Genomic DNA, 22,383 nt, shown 5'->3' on the forward strand with positions numbered 1-22,383 from the left:
GAACAACACAAATTCAAACATCACAAAAAATATTTACATAACCATTATAATACAATAATTTAATCAAAAAATACAATTAAAAAAATTAAAAAGAATACTTATATACTTAATATTTGAAAATAAAAGATATTTTTGCTAAAATTGTACTTACCTGGCCAAGGAGATCGACCATCTTTTTACGGATCGATCGAATGTTGAGCATGTGGTTGATCCGAAAATACACTGCAGTTTAATAAAATCTCTAAAACATTTATTCCAACACTCAAAAGATAGTTTTGCTAAATATGATAATTAGATAGCCAATAAAATTACAAAAAAATATTTCAATAGTAAAAAATATGTTAATTTAACGTGTTAAAATTTAAAAATAAATTTTAATTATGACATGCAATTAACATTTATATAAATATATATCATAGCCTAAATATAAATAATTTAACAACTTAAATTAAAAAAAATAAAAATCCCGGGCGTAGCCCGGGTTAATCCCTAGTTATTTTAAAATAAAAGTTTCGTTAATCATTGATGCTTTAATAATGAAGTCGGTTCGGTTAAACCAATGCAAACTATTTAAGGGTCTGCGTCAAGGGTCTAGTAGAGTTTAGATACCGGTTAACTGGGTTGAAATATTAAGCGGCCGAGCCAGAATCAGAATCACGTTTTATGGGCCTCAAAGAGACCTGAACCGAAGGTCGACCCAATTAAGCTGGTCAACTTTTTCTCAAATGGCCCGTTTCAATTTATTTATTTGTTTGTATTTGCATCTGTATCCGCACCATATGGCTACATACAGTATCAACGAGTGTGCGACTGTGTGCGCTTGAGCTTATATTTAACTGAAATTTGAGTGTGTGTTTTCAAGTTTATGGGTAACGCCATTGATAAAAAAAAGAAGTATATATATATATATATATATATATATATATAAACGCCAACTACACATGTTGCAAAAGCATGTATACGAAGAACAATATTACAAAAATGAAATTTAAGGGGGGAAAGCAAGAACCAGAAAAAAGTATAGAAGTTAAGCTAATTTGTCGTATAGCGAGGAACGGTTCCTTTTTGGCCGGTCTCTTCCGACCAATCCGACGTGAATTTTTATGTTCTTTTTCTGACCAATCTTACGTTTCATGAGAAGACTCACGTTCCAGTCACATTGATCTTCTTCGTTTTGGAATTTGTCATGCACTACGCTTTGTTGGAACTTATCACCAAAGCATTGTTTATGATTCGTCATGTACATGTCTAAGAGATAAAGTAACTAAGGTGGGGGTATTGGATTTAGAAATTTGATAGTGAGTTTAGTGTAAACCTTGTAAATTCTATAAACGGAAAATTTGAAATGATCAATCGAGATACAACTTCAACACGAAATTCTCAGCCTCTAAGATGGAATTAATTCAAGTGCTCCTTCTCAGTCATTTCACCACTGTTTTTACATGTGACACTTCACTCATAATGGAATATGTATTCACTTAAAAACATCAAAATCTTTCATATATATACTTCATTTTTTTCAATTAACCAGAAGGTCCGGCGACAAAAGTCAACCGACTAATCTGTGGACTCCAGCGATGCTGACATTTGTAAATTTTCTGGTGGCTAACGAGAATCGAACTGCGGGTTTACCGGATTATCTCTCAAGTGTCACTAAAAAAAATCTTTCATATTCCAGTCTGTATCTTTAAAACTGTTGATATAGGATCATAATATTTTGAAAAGGCTTTTGGTAATGTAAATACGTTGTCTGAAGGTTTGTATCATGAAAACTAAATTGCAATGAAGTGTAAACTCATTTTGTCGATAACCTACAAGAAACTAAGACCATCCGCAACGGTGGTTTTAACACAATCCTTAGTAGCTAATCCTTAACTATTAGGATTATAATACTAATATTTAGCCGAGAAAAGCTAAGGATAAGTCCTAAGCTAAGGATTAAAATGTGTTGGTCCTTGTTGACGTGGCAGGAGCAATTGGGTCCAACTCGTGTAGGGTTTCGCGACTTCATTTCATTTGGACGCAACACGAAAAAAAAAAAATCAGAGACGGCAATTAAGACGATCTTTCTCTCGACCGCTGAGAAGAGAAATCGAAGGGTTGTCGTCACTAAAGAGGATACTCGAAGGGTTCTCGACGGTAGCGAAGGTAAATCGAAGGATCCTCTTGTTGATTTAGGGATTTACGCTAGGTTTCATTTTGGTTTCTTCTCAAATTAGGGTTCGGATTTGGGATTTCAATCGATTTACATAATTTTTGGAGATCAGTTAGCGTTTGATAACGATTTGTTTCTGAATCTATTTTGAATCTAATTTTTCAATCAATTGGGGGATTTTTGCGATTGTAGTAACTGTTTCAAAAAGATTAGTCTTTTATAAAGATTTCTAATCCTCTTATCCTATGTGTTCTGACTCTATTGAGCTTATAGAAATGTAGTCCAAAAGTTGTTTGATTATGTGAATTGTTTTAACGCCTCTGTTGCTATGATTTCAGGTTAAGGAAACATGGGACGATATAGCTACAGCCAGCCTTCATCATCAGAGGAGTATGATATAGATATAACTTCGCTTCTTCAAGCGGAAGCTGATCTCTACTCTGACGAAGCTGACAGTAGGGACAACATAGCTGAGGCGGTTGAGTACCTTCCTCAACCTGAGTGTGATGACGGAATCCCCAAGACCTGCTACTGTGGTGGTGAGGCAGTTGTTGAAACTTCTTACACAAGCAAAGATCCAGGGAGAAGGTACTTCACTTGCGGGAATGCGGATGATGGAGACTGCCATGTGTGGAAATGGTGGGATGTGGCGGTCATGGAGGAGTTGCGTGATTATCAGAGACAACTTAGGGAGGTAAAGGATCAAGCTAATGAGAGTGACGAGAAGCTGGTTAAGGTCGAGCAGATTGTGGGGCAGTTAGCTAAGAAGAAAACAGGGATTGCAAATGGCTATCCATTGCTTGTATGTGTGTTGCTTAGTGTAGTATTTCTACTATGTATGGTGATCATGTTCAAGTGGGTTGCAGAGAAGGAGAACGTGTTAACAGAGAGCATGGTTAGTTTCATTCCTTCTGCTTATAATTTTTTTTCCATATTTTCTTGAAAAACATGACTCTTTTATCTTATGTCTGTTCAGGAAGAGCTTCAGGAAGAGCTTCAGAGGATGAAAATGCGACTGTCTGACCTTTAGAAGGTAATGTACAATCAACTTCCAGCTCTCTTTTCATTGAGTAATCAAAGTGTATAGTATTTGTCATTGAATCTGGATAATAATGGTAATATAATAAACTAAGCGGTAAACTAGATTTTGTTGATAAAGTCGAAGCTGATAAATGTATTTAGAATTAAAGTCCGAAGCTGATAAATGCTTTTACCTTCCTAACTCCTCTGAGTTGATGGGTTTAAATGTACTTGTACTGCTTTTTACCTTCCTAACTCTGGCTGACTTGATTGCTTTTAAATGTAACTTAGATAGATATCGCATATCAACTTCCAGCTCTCTTTTCATTTAAAAATGAAACTACTGTCTGAAATGCTGTGATGTTTAGTTAAAGGAAGTCACGGACTAGTTAAGGTTTTCATGTTGTGTTGAGTAGTTAGTACACTTTGTTAACTCTTGGTAACTCTTGCTAACTCTTGGATTTTTTTTTTTGGTTGTTGCAGGTAGTACAAGGTCACGGGTGTGAAAGGAAGTCACGGGTCTGTTTTGCTGTTTTCCCATTCACGGGTCTGAAGGAAGTCACGGGTGTGAAGTTTCACTTCTATAAGTGAAGCTGTTTAGTCGTTTTAGCTATGTATCTCCTTTGTTTCCTTAGTTTTCTTTCTCCTATGCAACTGTATTCTCTTCCTAGTTAATGTATGGTACTTGTAATGTCGGATTTGATCTCTAAACAACTTGCTTCTCTTTCAATCAAACAGACTCTTCTCTATTAACTTTTCATACTTCAAATCAAACACAAATCATCTCCTTAAACTGAAAAACCGACAGGTACAAGGAAGGAGAAGGCAAAGCGAAGACAAACCGACATTTTGTAAAACTGAAAAACCGACAGGTTCAAGGTCGCAGGTTCATGTTTATTATATATAATCTTGCCAACTCTCAAATGAAAAACCGGAATTTTGATTAAGAAAGTAGCTTAAATTTAAAATATCATGCACAGTTTATTATATATAATCTTGCTAACTCGTGGAAATTTTTTTTAAATAGTTAGGATTATAATAAAAAAAATAAGCTTAGTTTCCATTATATTTATAATTTTAAAATCGTTATCCATTTTTTTAAATCTTAACGGAAATTTTTTTTGCAGGAGCTACTACAAAAAAAATGTCATCATCGTCGTCCGATGAAGTTGAAGAAAGATTGGACGAAATTATCGACGATATCATAGACGAAACCTACATCAACATTGTGGAAGGCCAACCCTCTAAGCCGAGGACACGCGCTTATATAGAACGAGACCGCGAAATAGGACACAACCAATTATGGAATGATTACTTCAGCGAAGATGCGACATTTCCGCCATATTTATTCAGACGCCGTTTCCGTATGAACAAAGAATTATTCTTGCGTATTGTCCATCGCCTCTCAGAACACGTTCCATTCTTTCAACAAAGAAGAGATGCAACGGGGAGGTTTGGTCTTTCTCCACTACAAAAATGTACGGCTGCTATTCGTCTCCTAGCTTATGGTTCTGCAGCTGACGCGGTTGATGAATATCTCAGAGTTGGTGAAAGCACGGCAATTTCGTGTTTAAAGCATTTTAATGAAGGAATAATTCGGTTATTTGGTGCTGAGTATCTACGAAGACCGACAGAAGAGGATCTTCAGCGACTACTCCATATTGGAGAGATACGCGGGTTTCCTGGGATGGTAGGAAGCATCGACTGTATGCATTGGAGGTGGAAAAATTGCCCAACGGCTTGGAAAGGACAGTATACCCGGGGATCAACAAAACCGTCAATTGTGTTAGAGGCAGTAGCTTCACAAGATCTTTGGATATGGCACGCTTTCTTCGGTCTTCCAGGTACCTTAAACGATATTAATGTCCTCGATCGGTCTCCTGTTTTTGATGACATTATTCAAGGTCGGGCTCCGAGGGTAGAGTACGTGGTCAACGGACACATGTATAATTTGGCGTACTACCTCACAGACGGTATTTATCCAAACTGGTCAACATTTATCCAATCTATCTCACTCCCTCAAGGTCCTAAAGCAGAGTTATTTGCTAAAGTTCAAGAATCAATCCGAAAAGATGTGGAGCGGGCTTTTGGAGTTTTACAAGCTCGATTTGCGATTGTGAAAAACCCGGCACTTTCATGGGACCAGGAACAGATAGGGAAGACTATGAGAGCATGTATCATATTGCACAATATGATAGTCGAAAATGAACGAGATGGATACAACACTCAGTACGATACATCTGAATTTGAAGAAGGAGATGTAGCCAGCAGTTCACGAGTGCATAAGTCTCGTGGTACAGACATCCCTCCAAGCATCAATGAAATGCGTGCCATTCGGTTTCAGGTTCGCGAGACGGAAACACATCACCAATTGAAGAATGATTTAATTGAAAATATTTGGAACAAATTTGGGGATGAAAATTAATAGTTATTGTAATTTGATATGTTTAATCATGTAATAAATAAATTTTTATATCTTTTTTAAACTTTTTAAAAATTTATTAATTTTTTATTCTTAAGGACTCCAATGGTAGTAACACCATTGGATATACAAATTTCATTAAAATCCTTAACTCTTAAAAAAAAAAATAATAATAAAATATATTTAAGGACTCCAATGGTAGTAACACCATTGGAGATGCTCTAAGATGTCCAGTATAGATAACCTAAGACTAATATTTTAATGTTTAGCAGCTATTTTATAAGTGGTTTGTTTTTCAGTCCGTGACTTGCATGATGATAGTTTTTTTTTTAAATCAAATAATTAATTTATGTTTCATGTTCAGAGCAAACTTAGTTATTCTAATTATATACATATATATTGTTTTGTTTTAACTTTTCTAATTTCAAATTCAAAGTTTTCAGAGTTGGTACATGACCGGACATGATAACGGGTGGTCGAGAGGTCTCAGCAAATAGATGTTCAAGCATGCAAACATATGCAAAGAGAATATTTTGTAAATCACTAGCTAGGCACGAACATATATTTTCTTTCGAAATATATGAAATTTCACAAATTATGTTTTACTGTCGGTTCAGCTACAAAAATATTACTCAATAGGTTCTGGTTTTCCATCGACATATATATCGAAATCTTACAAATCAAAATCTATCACAAAGCAGTTTTGCGACAACATATATTGTGACAAAATGTTCTAATTAGTTATTTGCTATGGACTATCAAGTAATCCATATCATATATCATGCAAAAAAAATATTCTAAAACTGAAAATAAGTGTACTATTAGATCTATTGCGACACAAGATTATTCTGTTATAGTGATAAGTTATATTGTCACGTTTAAGATAACCAAAAAAAGGAAAAAAGGAAAAAAGAATATGCTATATGAAGTACGGACTGCAACAGAGCTTAGAATGAAATCTCGATCATACATTCATGTAATATTCTTGGAATAATGCTTAGATTTAGTGCCAGCAACATGAAAAAGATGTTTTTACGAATTCTAAAGTTAGAACTAAAAAGAATGGACGAAACAACCATTGTTTAAAAATAGATCTTGAACGTAAATTCACCCAACACCTAATTATTTTACAAAATCAATGTTTTATAGAGATCGGCTCGTCAATTTAATAAATATCTCCTTACACGTCTTCTTCATGCCTACGAACCATTCTCAAATATTCACATATCATAGCAATTAGCATCATGCATTATTCATAATGCGGGTGATATGACCATGTTTTCTCTATATATATTTGTAAGAATATGTATCACTTTCCTTAAATGTGTATCACTTTCATTAAAATAAATTAATTCAGAAATTACATTTTTGGAATACTTTCTGATCTCAGGAAATTTTAGTAGGAATAGTTCAATAAGAAAATATCATTGTTACTTATAAGTTCTTCCTTATAGCATTGATCACTTATCAGCCATATGATGATCAGTCTCATTGATTTGAATCATTATTTTATATGTTTAATTAATCAATTATCATTATCTAATCATTCATAATAAACATTGAGAGCACTTTGTTTGACCAAAACTGAGAGAATTCACATGAAAGCATCTTGAAAATGGACAATTTTTACAATAATATTTATTATCTTACATAAAGTTGTCTGAATATTTTATTTATATCAAATTAAAACATTAACTGCTGTAAAGTTAGAAGCAAACATTCTCAGCCTTTGGTTTGAGAGCTTCTATGCTATGTCTACCTTTAGTGGGTTCGATCAACTTGGTCCTATTTTTCTTGTTTTTTTTTCCTTTTTATATAATTTTATATTCCTTTTCTGACTTTTACTATGTGTTAAATAGTGGAGCTCGTAAGTATATAAAAAGTAAAAAAAATTATAATAATATTTGGTCTTATATTGTACCTACGTAACATCAATTTGTACATCGAACTATATTCTAGCTAGTAGATGAATAGCCATCCATCAATTAATTAGATATAAGGAAAGTACTGACCATCACTTTTTATATCTTTAATATTTATATCATTAGAAATCAAGACTTTAAGATAAAATATTGGTTTAGATGCAAGCTTAGTCAGCAATGAAAATATGTCGTTTCACATATTATGCCTTTTCTACCTATAAATATAACCCAAAACTATCCCACATATAAGCACCACACACACCCCAAAAGTTATACGAATATTAGCCAATTTCACAAGCTTTAACACTTCCATTGATGGAAATGGATTTGAATGCACAAGTGAAGAAGGCATGTTTCTTGCAAAGGCTTAAGGATTTCCCTAGCAAGCTCAAAGACGGTGTCACCAAGCACATAAAGCATGTGCAAAAGTTTGGGAAAGATGACCCAAGAAGGATCATCCATTCCATAAAAGTGGGACTTTCTCTCACATTAGTTTCAATGTTGTACTATGTAAGGCCACTCTATAATAGCTTTGGGGTTTCCGGTATGTGGGCAATACTAACCGTAGTCGTGGTCTCCGAGTTCACTGTTGGTAAGTCACTAAGTCTATTAAACCACACGACTTTTGCTTAAAACAAAGCTACATAAAACATTTTTCTTCTTATAGGTGGGACACTTTCAAAAGGTTTAAACAGAGCTTTCGCAACATTAATAGCCGGTGCCTTAGGGGTTGGTGCAGTACACCTTGCTCGATTGTGTGGACACAAAGGAGAGCCTATTGTTCTTGGGATATTAGTGTTCTCACTAGGTGCAGCTGCGACATTTTCGCGGTTTTTTCCAAGGATTAAACAGAGATATGACTATGGTGCCTTGATATTCATACTTACATTTAGCATGGTTGCTGTTTCGGGGTACCGTACAGATGAAATATTGGTTATTGCATATCAAAGACTATCGACTATTCTCATTGGTGGAACAATATGCATTCTTGTGTCGATCTTCGTTTTTCCGGTATGGGCAGGCGAAGATCTTCACAAGATGGTTGCTAACAACATTATCAAACTCGCTAACTCCTTAGAAGGTGACTTACAATTGCTTTATTCTCGGTATAAAATGAAATATATAAATCTATACCTTATGCATGCATACGTGCTTTGATATCTGTAAAAAAGGTTTCGAGGGTGAATATTTTCCATCATCGGAGAAGACTTCAAAGGGGACAAACTCGAGCGTCCGAGAATACAAAAGCATTCTAACATCAAAAAGCACTGAAGATACTTTAGTATATTTTTTAAAACTCAATACAATAAATAATGTTCAAACGTGTACATGTTCATCATTAACTATTACTATTATCTTTTTTGTAAACTACTATTACTATTATCAAGTTATAATATAAACTTTTTTTTTGTTTTGCAGGCGAATCTTGCGAGATGGGAACCAGGACATGGCCGATTCAGGTTACGCCATCCATGGACAAAGTACTTAAAGATCGCAGGACTCGTTCGCCAATGCGCCATTCATTTCGAAGTTCTCAATGGCTGTGTTCTCTCTGACGCTAAGGTTCGTCGTCAGAAATCATATAAAATTAGTATGTTATATTTAAACAAATAAATTGATAATTTGTTTGTTATATTTAAATTTGGTATGTTATATTTAAATAAATAAATCATAAGTTATGTTACCAAAAAAATTAGTACGACGAAATCACATAAATTTAGTATCTTATATTTAAACAAATAAATTATAAGCTATGTTACAATTTTTTTTTTGATAATTTGCATGCTTTTTTTTACGTGTGACGCAAGCAGGCACCGCAAGACTTCATAAGCAAGATTCAAGAGCCATGCTCGATTATTAGCAGAGAAGCTGGCGAAGCCCTAAAAGCCATAGCCAAATCTATCAAAACAATGAGCAGATACCATGTTTGTGTGAATACACACATTAAAAACTCCAAAAATGCCATAGAAAACCTAAGGCTTGCACTCAAAGTTTCTTTCCCGGAGACAGATAAAGATCTCCTGGAGATCATTCCAGTAGTCACAATGGCGTCAACATTGATCGACATCGTGAGTTATGTCGAGAAGATCTCTGAGTCTGTGGACGAATTTTCAGTTCTGGCACACTTTAAAGAGAATCTGGATCCAAAATTATCGCCGGAGTTAGGACAACATCACCTACTTCACAAGGGAACTGTAAAGCCTGTTCTAGAGGGTGACAACGAGGAAGAATGCAATAACTCTCCTCATGTTGTTATCGCAGTCCATGATGAACAGCCACCAACAGTCAACGAGAATAATGTTAATTTGGGAGCAGAGAAGACGACAGTTGTTGTCGTGTAAATAAGCTTTTCATCGTCAATAATTCAAAAACTCTTTGACGGCCGGGAACTTGTTTTAACATTATCGAGTAGTATATAAAAAGATATTACTCATTCTACTTATTATCAATTCATTTAGAAATAACTGTGATCTGCAAGAACCTTATGATTAAAAGATTAAATACATTAGTCAACTGATTCACAAATTACACGAAACATTTTAGTAAAGATTTCTAAAGCGAGGTGATATAATATGTTTCAACATAATTTCATCATCATTTAATTTGGATTCTTGTTAACCTTTTAGTGTTTTGAAAAGAAAACGAAGAATTTATCATATAAATAATGAATGTTATATGATGTCTTATGATAATTACGAGAGTGGATTTTATAAACCGTGAATGTGTAGCTCATTTATCCATTGGATTATGCATGGGTTTTTATTGTGAATAATGTAAATATTATTAGAAATGAAAGTAAAGGTGTTACAAAAAGTGAGTATGCATGAGAACTTGCTTGTCATACTTGTAACAAAACCAATAATATGTGAGAGAAGATACGAGCACACATGCACAATAAAAATCTTAAGAGCACCTCTAATGATAGTTTTAGCAGGAGTTCTTATCATTCAAAAAACAGAAAAAAAATTAGAAGAGAAAAATAGCAAAATTTTTGAACTATGAATTTTTAAAAAACTATAGGATACTAAAAGAACAGATGTCATTCAAATAGATGATCAACTGATTTAAAAAAAAAAAAAAACATAAATAAATAATAATAATAATAATAATAATATTTTAATTTATTTTAGAAACTTTAACCATTGGAGGTGCTCCAAGTTTTGTGTTGACAAAAAGCACTATTTAGTGAATTGAAATATGATATAGAGTTGTATTATCTTCAGTCATATATTAGTTTAATGTAATATTAAACCTTTTTAACGAAATATATTAGTTAGAGCAACTCCAATGGTGTTACCCACCATTGGAGTCCTTAGCTATATAATATATACTTTTTTGCTTTTTAAATAGTTAAGGACTTTTCTCTAAAATGTATGTGCAATGGTATTACCCAATATAGAATCCTTAAGAAGAAAAAAATATTAAATTTGTAAAACCTTAAAAGTAAGAAGATTAAGGTTGTTGAAACTTAAGCAATCCATCATCATCACTGCTCTCACAATCTTCATCAACAAACTATAAAAATAAAGAGGAAAGATTATCAATCAGAGTGGCTTAGCTAAACAACAATAGAAAGAACCAAAGCAATTATGAAAAAGCACTTGAAGAGAAAGTAGGCATGGCTCTCTGCATATCATCAAACGAAACAATCAGGAGGAGATATGCGCCGCTTTTGTTTCTTCTTGTCTTCTTCTTTTTCACATGCAAAACTTCTGTTTCTTCTTGTCTTCTTCTTGTTTTCCTGTCAAGACATGTAGACCAAACCAGCTTGTATAACTTCTGCAACATGTATATTAAATATTTCTACCAAAAAATAAGAACATGTATAGCATTAGAAAGAGCGATCTTTAACATTAACACTCCAGCAAACAAAACGTACATTCTCATTCTGAGAGATTCAAACTTCAGATGAACATTAAATTTCAGAGCATGTGAGATCCTTGTGAGCATGCCAGAACATTCAAATTCATCATACACATGCATCTATCTATCAAATCACACAATTTCTCATCTCAATTTCAAGTGAAGTTTCAATGCATCTATCTACTTCATTAACAAGTTTGAACCAGAACAACGCCATTCTCCGATGTCATATGTGAAACGAAATCGACACAGCAGTAACAAAAAATAGAAATCGAAAGGAGGATACACAAACTCAGATTCTTTTGATGGCTTCGTCGACAACAAGTCGATTAGGAGACTTCTTCCTCTCAAACATAGCTGTTCTGAAATCATTATTCGATTTCCTGAATCAAAAACCAGAGTTTAGAAAAGAGATCAAATTAAAAGATCAAAACTTTGTGATCGGAATCACCGAACGAACCTTCTCGGTCTTGGCTGGGCGGATTTGGAAGAGTACGAAGCAGCAATCGAGCACCATCAACAACACGATTTCTCTTGAATAGGAGAGGGATTTATTGAGAAAATCAACACACGATCTCAACACAAAAAAATTCAATTGTGAGAGAGTGAAGGAGAAAGAGAGACCACAGAGAGAGACTACAGAAAACGAAGAAGGCCACGTCAACAAGGATTCATTCATTTTAATCCTTAATTAGGGATTGCTCCTTAGCTTATTTAGGTTTTATATTATTATTATATTAGTATTTGCTTAGGATTATGTGCTAAGGATTCATTAAATCCTCCGTTGCGGATGGTCTTATTAAGAGCATCTCCAACCCCACTCTATTTTTTACTCTAAAATAGAGTTTAGAGTAAAAAATGCTTCAATGGTACTCTATTTTTTACTCTATAATAGAGTAAAAAATAGGTTTACTCTAAATATAGAGTCATTTGTTTTTTTTGTTCATCACTTTATTTTCTACTCTATTTTAAAGTACCATTGGAGCAAATTCAAACTCTATTATAGAGTTACTCTATTTTAGAGTAAAAAATAGAGTAAACCATTGAAGATAGTCTAAGGCTCTAAAAATCAACCACACGTATAGATGTATTTCGACTCATCAATTCATACATGTATGACATAACGACTAGAGAATAAAATCAACTTTGGGATCCAAAAGCTCAACCCAAGAAAGCCTTTGCTCTGTTCGCCATGATATGTTTTAAAATGAAAAAAAAAACTAATGATCTTAGTTGATTTCTGTCGTGAAAATCAGAATATGTCACTGAAAGAGATGGAATATTCCACTTTTTTTTTTGTCACAAACCGAATATTCCACTTAAAGGGACTAAGTACGTCAGCATGTGGAACTAGGCAGGTCAAATTGTGTGTGAATTGGTTTATTTGAGTTACTAGTTATTAATCAAGTTAAATAAAAAATAGTAAAACCACAAAAGTAAGGATCTTTACTCTGACATTAACTCATGGTAACTGTAAAGGGGTTTAGATCCCCAAATCTAATTACTTAGTGTATTGTAAGGCTGACCATTCTTAAGCATGAAGTTTAATGCGTTTCATCGATTCATTGTACAGTACTAATTATATATAACCATGGGTTAAAAATTAAAAATTAAAACAAGTCAGTTGGAGGAGAATCACTGATTTGACCTTTTTCCGTTTAAAAATGTGATAAGATCAAAGGTCAGAGTGGAAAGAGATCACATAGTACTTGAATATGACCGACTATTATCATAGGACAAATGTCCATATAAGTAAGTAGTGACGGTTTAACAATTAAGATTTGAAAATGTGTATATCATGATTGACTATGATACAGCAGCTAAATAATCTACACACAAATATTAAGAAAAATATTTTTTTTTGTTTCTAGAATTTAATTACATAAAAAGTAACCAATGAAAATCAACTTATAACTTTACTTTTATTTTTTTTGTATAAATATTATTTTAGCACTTTATTTTTGTGCATTAGACTTTCAAAACAATTTATATTATGAAACAAAAAAACCTTCAAAGCTATTTATATATTGAAACAGAGAGAGTATATTTTTACATATGGCATTAAATACGCTTTGTATTTAACACACTACAAAATATCCCACAAAATGACTTTCTCTACTACCTATCTATTAACAAACGGCCTTCAACAACTATCAGCAAATAAAAAACGTAGTAGTGGTTTACTTCAAAACAAATCTAAAACGCAATAACTGTTGGTAAAACTTCTACCAGCCGTAGACTGGCTTGTGAGCTTGAGGTGGAACAAGCTTCAGATCCTTGCAATGTTGCATATCATAGTCTTTTGTTTTTGGTGTTGCTCCACTGCATAGTCTCAAGAAATCATTCCCTGTGAGAACATAGTGTGTGAATGCCAGTCCTCCATCGATCACCTCGTTAAAGCTCGGAACCGATCTTGATTTTCTCATCCTTTTTCCTCCATCTCCATCGTTTAAGATCTTATCCAGATCCGAATACTCCATGAATCTCTGTGTGGCTGCTTCCCAAGAAAGATTGTACATCTGCTCAGGAGTGAGCGGTAACGGCTCTTTCGACATTGCTTCTTTCACTTTGTTCACAAAGTCTTCGGATGTTTTGTAAGTTAGACAGTTTGGGAATGATCTGAAGAACTCGTTTGAAGGATGGTCTGCACACACCACGAACTTCCCCATGGCCAGTGCTTCTGCTGTCGCTGTGCATAGAACATCGCTGATGCTCGGGTTTATGAACACTTTGTACCTTCATTAAAACGAGAGAGAAACATTAACATAATTTCAAGAGCAGATAAGCGTTTTTTTTCAGAACTTACTTATGAAGAGCATCGTCAGCATGGTCCCTTCCTTTGAGGAAATTGAGATTCAAATCTAGTTTCTGTGCTGCACGTTGGACCTCGACTGCATCCTCACCGTTTCCGTACACATCTAAATTGAAGCCCCCGAGGTCGCTTTTGTGTTTAGCCATCAGATCTATTAGTTCTCTGTATCCTTTAGCCCACACCATTTTTCCTAAGAAGTATGCGCCTTTTGAGAAAGCTTGTTCCCCACGGGACCTCTCTTCAGCAATTTTCTCCCCAATCATAAGGAACTTGGGATTGACACCATGGACATTGCATATAACTGATTTTGGCAAATCTTGCGTTGCTCCAGAGAGACGAAGAACCTTTCATGAGTGGAGAGAATATGTATATTAGCATTTAAGAGGATTCAAAGCAACAGAACAAGAACTTGAAAAGATAGAGAGTTAGAAAGACCACCTTGTCGCAATATGCTCGTGTGACCCAATTGTTTACATGGTTGACAAAAAATGCTTGAATAGCACCGTGCTTCTCCCTTTTGATGTACTCTAAGTAGTTTGTGTGGACAATTCCAACAACATGGTTGAATTTATCAGTCCAACGCTTGCCGTGGTGATACCAGTTGAGATGTTCAGGCTCTTCAAGAATAGCAATGTCAGCATCTTTTGACGGTATGAATTGAGAAGTGTCACCAGCAGGAAATATGCTGCGCCTTTCTTTCGAAAACTATAAGAAAATCAGAAAAGAAAACACAGTCACAATCAAGTAATAATAGTAAAACATATAGTATATCCAAAATGATCAACTTACCTTTCCCGGGTAAAACGAGATTTTAAAATCAGCCTTGAAACCAATCCTTTCCTCCAACCATGTACGTATATAACTCTCTTGTTCTTCAGGTGAACTGAAGGTGAGATTGTTTGGGTAAACTAGTTCTTGATCAGATTCGCAGAGCCAAGGAACCACGAGTGTGACACTCTGTTTTGCAGATTTTGCTAAATAGGCAGCCCGGAACAGGGGATTTACAGCTGTTCCGGTCATCCACGGGAGACTAGCTGTTGTAACTATTGCCACGTGCCTTTTGCTTTCTGGCGTCTCAGGCTTCAGAAAATCAGTCCAAAAGCCACCATCGTAATGGTGTCCTGTGCTCTGAAGAACACTGGCTATCCTCATATCCAAATCATCAACATGGTTATCATTTTCAACTAAATCAGATGCTTGTGAAGATGGCAGGCGCCAGAGGTGCTGGCTCTTGCATTTATAAAGGTTTTCTACTACGCGGTCGCACAAATCTGAAAGACAATTAAATCGAGCAAAATCAGGGACTGAGTTTCTCATGTAAACACCAAGAACTAGATTAAAACTACAAGAAACCGTGATTTATAAACATTTACATTTACCTATATATACAGAAAATTTCATGTCTAACAAGCCACTGAAAGGCAGATTTTAATTCCTAAAACTATTTGAAACTGAAAAAATGGGCAAGCAACACACTAAACAAACCCCCTCCTAATATCAGGGGAGAAAAGTTAAGTTTTTTTCTTTTTTAAATCACCGATAGGCTATGGCAGAGAAACTCCAACTATTCACAACTCAGACTCATACAACTAATCAAAATTTTAAGCAACATGAAGAGATAAATGCAATACATACTTACCCTTTCTTACACCAATCTGATCAAGGAAAGGTTCGGACTGCCTAACCAAGGAAGCCAAAAGTTCAGGTACATCCAGTGGTGGCACATCCTGCACCAAAATTTAAAGGCATCCACGTCAAACTCCTAACTGAACAGTGAACTAAAATATACGGAGTAACAAGAAAATTCCAGCAGAGAACACACGAGTGTCAATCTCAAATTCTCAAATATTAGTGTGTGCAAATCCTGTTAAACTTAGAAGAAAAGAGAGTGAGTTGCTACTTCAAAAACACCAACCTTGGCCTCATCAGTTTCTTTGTAAAGTGATTGCTGCAAATTCAACAAAAGAGAAAACACCATTAGAAAAGTTGCTAAAATACCTTAGGAAACTCTAACTAATCATTCCAAAATACAAATCTATCACGTCAAAGCTTGAGAGAGCGTAAACACGAAGAATCTTACAAAGCTGGCTTTGAGCTTCTCCACAAGCTCACTGTTCTTGAATCCAATCAATAACTCTAACGAGCTCCGTTTCTCAAACTCTTTAAACCTACTCTTCAAAGACCTAATCGGCTTCCAATCTCCAAAACTACCTTCTCCCTCTCCCTCAGCGTAAAACTCCCTAAACCTATCCCTATCCCGCCGTCTCCTCATCTCCAAAACCCCTTCGCGCTCATCCAGATCCATCTCAGACACAATCGCCTTCTTAATCGCCGACAAATCCATCCCCAGCTTCGCCTTCGCCGGCCCCCACCTCTCCATCACCTTCCGGCTAATCTCCGGCGCCGAGTAAACCCTGCGGAACTCCGATATCTTCGGCTCAAGCTTCTTCATGATCCCAATCTCATTGCCAAACGCCGACGACGACGACGAAGACGACACGACGGGAAACGCAGACATCGCCGAGTTATTCAGGAAATTCTCGATCTCGCGGTCGAACGTCGACGCTAGATTCTTAACGGAGTTCGCTCGTTTCCGCATCAGCTGCAAATCCGCGTCTGCGGAGTCCCTCACCTCCCTCCACCCTTTCGAGAGTAGCGAGAACGCGTTGGTGGAGGATAACATCATCGACAGAGACGGCGAGGAGGAAGAAGAAGAAGAAAACGTGATTCCGTTGGCCGTAGACGACGGAGGAGATTGAGATTGAATCTCTTTCGCCATGATTTTAGGGTTTCTCACGACGGTTTCGTGAAGGAGTTAGTTACGATTCGTCGAGCGAGAAGAAGAAGAAGAAGAGAGGAAAAACAATAGGGTGAGGAATGGACGGCTGAGATTCATTTGGATGAGTGTCTTTTTTTTTAATTGGTTCTCTTCTCTCTCTCTATATTGTTCTGGAAGAGGAATATACCAAGTCGGACGATGATGACCGCTTGACCCGCGGCTCACGTGGCGCGAGTCCGACTTGTCAATGACGTGGCGTGTATTGATTGGTTTACGAGATTTATCACGATTGGGGATGGGCTCATGACAATGACTTCATAAAAAGTGGACTTATATGGACCCTTGGTTGAAGCCCATTTACGGTTCAAAATATTGGCCGACTAAATGGGTGGTCACGTGGAATTTTGATTGAATAGTATTTTAGAACATTTGTTATCTCCATTTTTTTTTTAGAATAACGATTTAATAGTGATTAATTCATCAATTTAGGAAGTATTATGAAGTTTAACTGAATTAATTGACAAAAATTTAAAACGATGCTCATTTACTATGAAAGAGAGTTTAATATACATTAATACAAATATAGAATGTGTTTAGAAATTTTAAAACAACATTAAAGATCATATGCTTCACTATATAAACCATTTACTGAAAAATTCAATATTCTCGTACAGGTTAACACAGATTTTGAGAAAAAATGAAAAACTAAAAATATTGTTTTAATCATACTTGCATCTTTCACTAATATATGATGAAGATCAAAGAGGTTTGGAACCTTTATTGTCTCCGTTGTTTATAGAAAATCGTGATTTTATAGTGTTTAGTCCACCAATTTAGGGAGTATTATAAAATTTTACTAAATTAATTGACAAAAAATTAAAACGATGCCCATGTACCATAGAAGAGAATTTAATATACATTAATACAAATATAGAATGTGTATAGAAATTTTAAAACAACACTAAAGATCATAGGCTTCAGTATATGGAGTATTACAGAAAAATTTAATATTTTTGGAGGGGGTTAACACATAGATTTTGAAGAAAAATGAAAAATATGAAAATATTGTTTTAATGCATAGTTGCATCCTCACTAACATACGATGAAAGGCAAAGAGGTTTGGAACCTTTATTGTCTCCATTTTTCTAGAAACTAACGATTTTATAGTGGTTAGTCCATCAATTTAGGGAGTATTATGAAGTTTTACTAAATTAATTGACAAAAAAATTAAAACAATGTTCATATACCGTGAAATAGAGTTTAATATACATCAATACAAATATAGAATGTGTTTAGAAATTTTAAAACAACACTAAAGATCATAGAATTTAGTACATAGAACATTTACCGAAAAATTCAATATTTTCGCAGGGGTTAACACATAAATGTTGACAAAAATTCAAAAATATGACAATTATGTTTAATGCATAGTTGTATCATTAATTAACATATGATGAAAGTCAAATATGTTAGGAACCTTTGTTGTCTCTGTTTTTCTAGAGAATAGTGGTTTAGAGTGGTTAGTCCACCAATTTATGGAGTATTATGAAGTTTTACTAAATTAATTGACAAAAAAATAAAACGATGCCCATGTACCATGAAAGAGAGTTTAATATACATTAATACAAATGTAGAATGTATTTAGAAATTTTAAAATAACACAAAAGATCATAAGCTTCAGTATATAAAGCATTTAACACATAAATTTTGAGAAAAATGAAAAATATGAAAATACTATTTTAATGCATAGTTGCATCCTTCAATAACATATAATAAATGTCAAAGATGTTTGGAACCTTTGTTGTCTCCGTTTTTCTTGAAAATAGCGATTTTATAGTGTTTAGTCCATCAATTTAGGGAGTATTATGAAGTTTTACTAAATTAATTGACAAAAAAGTAAAATGATGCTCATGTACCATGAAAGAGAGTTTAATATACATTACTAAAAATTTATAATGTGTTTAGAAATTTTAAAACACCAGTAAAGATCATAGACTTCAGTATATAGAACATTTACCGAAAAACTCAATATTTTCGTAGGGGGGTTAACACATAGATTTTGAGAAAAATTCAAGACAATGAAAATAATGTTTAAATGAATAGTTGCAACCTTCACTAACATATGATGAAGTTCAAAAAGGTTTGGAACCTTTGTTGTCTTCGTTTTTCTAGAGAATAGCGATTTTATTGTGGTTAGTACAACAATTTAGAGAGTATTATGAAGTTTAACTAAATTAATTCAAAAAAATAAAACGATGTCCATGTATCATGAAAGTGAGTTTAATAAATATTAATACAAATATATAATGTGTTTCGAAATTTTAAAACAACACTAAAGATCATAGGCTTCACTATATAGAGCATTTACTAAAAAAATTAATATTTTCGTACGGGTTAACACATAGATTTTGAGAAAAAATGAAAAATATGAAAATGCTGTTTTAATGCATAGTTACATCTTTTACTAACATATGATGAAGGTCAAAGAGGTTTGAAACCTTTGTTTTCTCCGTTTTTTTCTAGAAAATCGCGATTTTATAGTGTTTAGTCCACCAATTTAAGGAGTATTATGAAATTTTACTAAATTAATTGACAAAAAATAAAACGATGCCCATGTACCATGGAAGAGAGTTTAGTATACATTAATACAAATATAAAATGTGTATATAAATTTTAAAACAACACTAAAGATCATAGGCTTCTGTATATGAAGCATTTACGAAAAAATTCAATATTTTCGTAAGGGTTAACACATAGATTTTGAGAAAGAATGAAAAATAAGAAAATACTGTAAGGGTTAACACATAGATTTTGAGAAAGAATGAAAAATAAGAAAATACTGTCTTAATGCATAGTTGCATCCTTCACTAACATACGATGAAGGCAAAGACGTTTGGAACATTTGTTGTCTCCGTTTTTCTAGAAAATAACGATTTTATAGTGGTTAGTCCACCAATTTAGGGAGTATTGTGAAGTTTTACTAACTTAATTGACAAAAAATTAAAACGGTGTCCATATACCGTGAAATAGATTTTAATATACATCAATACAAATGTAAAATGTGTTTAGAAATTTTAAAACAACACTGAAGATCATAGAATTCACTATATAGAGCATTTACCGAAAAGTTCAATATTTTTGTAGAGTTAACAAATAGATTATGAGAAAAATTCAAAAAATTGAAAAATACTATTTTAATGCATAATTGCATCCTTCACTAGCATATGATGAAGGTCAAAGAGGTTTGGAACATTTGTTGTCTCCGTTTTTCTAGAGAATAGCGACTTTATAATTGTTAGTCCACCAGTTTATGGAGTATTATGAAGTTTTACTAAATTAATTGACAAAAAAATTAAAACTATGCCCATGTACCATGAAAGAGAGTTTAGTATACATTAATACAAATATAGAATGTGTTTAGAAATTTTAAAACAACACTAAAGATCATAGGCTTCAGTATATAGAGCATTTATAGAAAAAATCAATATTTTCGTAGGGGTTAACACATAGATTTTGAGAAAAAATGAAAAATATGAAAATATTGTTTTAATGAATAGTTGCATCATTCACTAACATATGATGAAATTTTAAGAAGTTTGGAACCTTTGTTGTCTCTGCTTTTCTAGAGAATAACGATTTTATAGTGGTTAGTCCACCAATTTTGGGAGTATTATGAAGTTTAACTAAATTACTTGACAAAAGTTTAAAACGATGCCCATGTACCATGAAAGAGCGTTTAATATATGTTAATACAAATATAGAATATTTTTAGAAATTTTAAAACAACACTAAAGATCATAGACTTCACTATATAGACCATTTACTGAAAAATTTAATATTTTCGTACGGGTTAACACATAGATTTTGAGAAAAAATGAAAAATATGAAAATACTGTTTTAATGCATAGTTGCATCATTCACTAACATATGATGAAGGTCAAAGAGGTTTGAAACCTTTGTTGTCTCTGTTTTTTCTAGAAAATCGCGATTTTATAGTGTTTAGTCCACCAATTTAGGGAGTATTATGAAATTTTACTAAATTAATTAAAAAAAATTAAAACGATGTCCATGTACCATGGAAGAGAGTTTAGTATATATTAATACAAATATAGAATGCGTATAGAAATTTTAAAACAACACTAAAGATCATAGACTTCAGTATATGGAGCATTTACGGAAAAATTCTATATTTTCGTAGGGGTTAACACATAAATTTTGAAAAAAATAAAAAATATGAGAATACTGTTTTAATACATAGTTGCATCCTTCACTAACATACGATGAAGAGCAAAGAGGTTTGGAACGTTTGTTGTCTCCATTTTTCTAGAAAACAACTATTTTATAGTGGTTATTAGTCCACCAATTTAATTAGTATTATGTAATTTTACTAAATTAATTGACAAAAAATTCAAACGATGCCCATGTACCATGGAAGAGAGTTTAGTATACATTAATACAAATATAGAATGTGTATAGAATTTTTAAAACAATAATAAAGATCATAGGCTTCAGTATATGGAACATTTATGGAAAAATTCAATATTTTCGTAGGGGTTAACACATAGATTTTGAGAAAAAATGAAAAATATGAAAATACTGTTTTAATGCATAGTTGCATCATTCACTAACATACGAAGAAGGGCAAAGAGATTTGGAACATTTGCTGTCTCCGTTTTTCTAGAAAATAACGATTTTATAGTAGTTATTAGTCCACCAATTTAGGGAGTATTATGAAGTTTTACAAAATTAATTGACAAAAAATTAAAACGATGTCCATATACCGTGAAATATAATTTAATATACATCAGTACAAATTTAGAATGTGTTTAGAAATTTTAAAACAACACTAAAGATCATAGAATTCAGTATATAGAGCATTTACCGAAAATTTTAATATTTTCGTAGAGGTTAACACTTAGATTGTGAGAAAAACTTAAAAATATGAAAATAATATTTTAATGCATAGTTGCATCTTTCGCTAACATATGATGAAGGTCAAAGAGGTTTTGAACTTTTGTTGTCTCCGTTTCTCTAGAAAATAACTATTTTATAGTGGTTAGTCCACCAATTTATAGAGTATTATGAAGTTTTACTAAATTAATTGACAACAAATTAAAACGATGCTCATGTATCATGAAAGAGAGTTTAATATACATTAATAGAAATGTAGAATGTGTTTAAAATTTTTAAAACAAGACTAAAGATCATAGGCTTCGGTATATAGAGCATTTAGCGAAATATTCCATATTTTCGTAGGGGTTAGCACATAGATTTGAGAAAAATTCAAAAATATGAAAAATACTATTTTAATGCATAAATACATCATTCACTAGCATATGATGAAGGTCCAAGAGGTTTGAAACCTTTGTTGTCTCCATTTTTCTAGAGAATAACAATTTTATAGTGGTT

The 22,383-nt window shown here is 33.5% G+C and overlaps 3 protein-coding genes across 6 annotated transcripts; 2 read left to right on the forward strand and 1 right to left on the reverse strand.

The window, feature by feature from the left end:
• Positions 1-424: 424 nt before the first annotated feature.
• On the forward strand, positions 425-7,346 carry LOC111216091 (putative nuclease HARBI1). 4 transcript variants are annotated; one of them, XM_048779962.1, is made up of 4 exons: positions 425-2,148; positions 2,494-3,050; positions 3,132-3,188; positions 3,659-7,346. In XM_048779962.1, the coding sequence occupies exon 4, from the start codon at positions 4,320-4,322 to the stop codon at positions 5,598-5,600; it is 1,281 nt and encodes a 426-aa protein (XP_048635919.1). In that variant the 5' UTR covers positions 425-2,148; positions 2,494-3,050; positions 3,132-3,188; positions 3,659-4,319; the 3' UTR covers positions 5,601-7,346. The 4 variants fall into 4 exon arrangements, with proteins under 4 accessions (XP_048635919.1, XP_048635920.1, XP_022576107.1 ...); XM_022720385.2 differs by having other exon boundaries at positions 942-2,148; XM_048779963.1 differs by having other exon boundaries at positions 425-3,050.
• Positions 7,347-7,369: 23 nt separating this feature from the next.
• Positions 7,370-9,962, forward strand: LOC106395951 (aluminum-activated malate transporter 8-like). Its single transcript, XM_022720387.2, has 5 exons — positions 7,370-8,111; positions 8,187-8,600; positions 8,692-8,801; positions 8,939-9,082; positions 9,331-9,962. The coding sequence occupies exons 1-5, from the start codon at positions 7,835-7,837 to the stop codon at positions 9,859-9,861; spliced, it is 1,476 nt and encodes a 491-aa protein (XP_022576108.1). The 5' UTR covers positions 7,370-7,834; the 3' UTR covers positions 9,862-9,962.
• Positions 9,963-13,388: 3,426 nt separating this feature from the next.
• On the reverse strand, positions 13,389-17,141 carry LOC111215733 (digalactosyldiacylglycerol synthase 1, chloroplastic). The gene is made up of 7 exons (XM_022719773.2): positions 16,276-17,141; positions 16,111-16,143; positions 15,835-15,922; positions 14,985-15,466; positions 14,634-14,900; positions 14,190-14,539; positions 13,389-14,119 (listed from the first exon to the last, which is right to left on the reverse strand). The coding sequence occupies exons 1-7, from the start codon at positions 16,972-16,974 to the stop codon at positions 13,609-13,611; spliced, it is 2,430 nt and encodes an 809-aa protein (XP_022575494.1). The 5' UTR covers positions 16,975-17,141; the 3' UTR covers positions 13,389-13,608.
• Between the last annotated feature and the right edge of the window lie 5,242 nt (positions 17,142-22,383).

Source organism: Brassica napus, chromosome A5 (assembly GCF_020379485.1).
Source record: "Brassica napus cultivar Da-Ae chromosome A5, Da-Ae, whole genome shotgun sequence".
NCBI lineage: Eukaryota > Viridiplantae > Streptophyta > Magnoliopsida > Brassicales > Brassicaceae > Brassica > Brassica napus.

Coding starts and splice junctions, on each gene's coding strand:
- LOC111215733 (XM_022719773.2), bottom strand. CDS start 16,974: ATGGCGAAAGAGATTCAATCTCAATCTCCTCCGTCGTCTACGGCCAAC. Junction 15,923..16,110: donor AAGAAACTGATGAGGCCAAG/GTTGGTGTTTTT, acceptor ATTTTGGTGCAG/GATGTGCCACCACTGGATGT. Junction 15,467..15,834: donor TCAGATTGGTGTAAGAAAGG/GTAAGTATGTAT, acceptor ATTGTCTTTCAG/ATTTGTGCGACCGCGTAGTA.
- LOC111216091 (XM_048779963.1), top strand. CDS start 4,320: ATGTCATCATCGTCGTCCGATGAAGTTGAAGAAAGATTGGACGAAATT.
- LOC106395951 (XM_022720387.2), top strand. CDS start 7,835: ATGGAAATGGATTTGAATGCACAAGTGAAGAAGGCATGTTTCTTGCAA. Junction 8,112..8,186: donor GGTCTCCGAGTTCACTGTTG/GTAAGTCACTAA, acceptor TTCTTCTTATAG/GTGGGACACTTTCAAAAGGT. Junction 9,083..9,330: donor GTGTTCTCTCTGACGCTAAG/GTTCGTCGTCAG, acceptor TGACGCAAGCAG/GCACCGCAAGACTTCATAAG.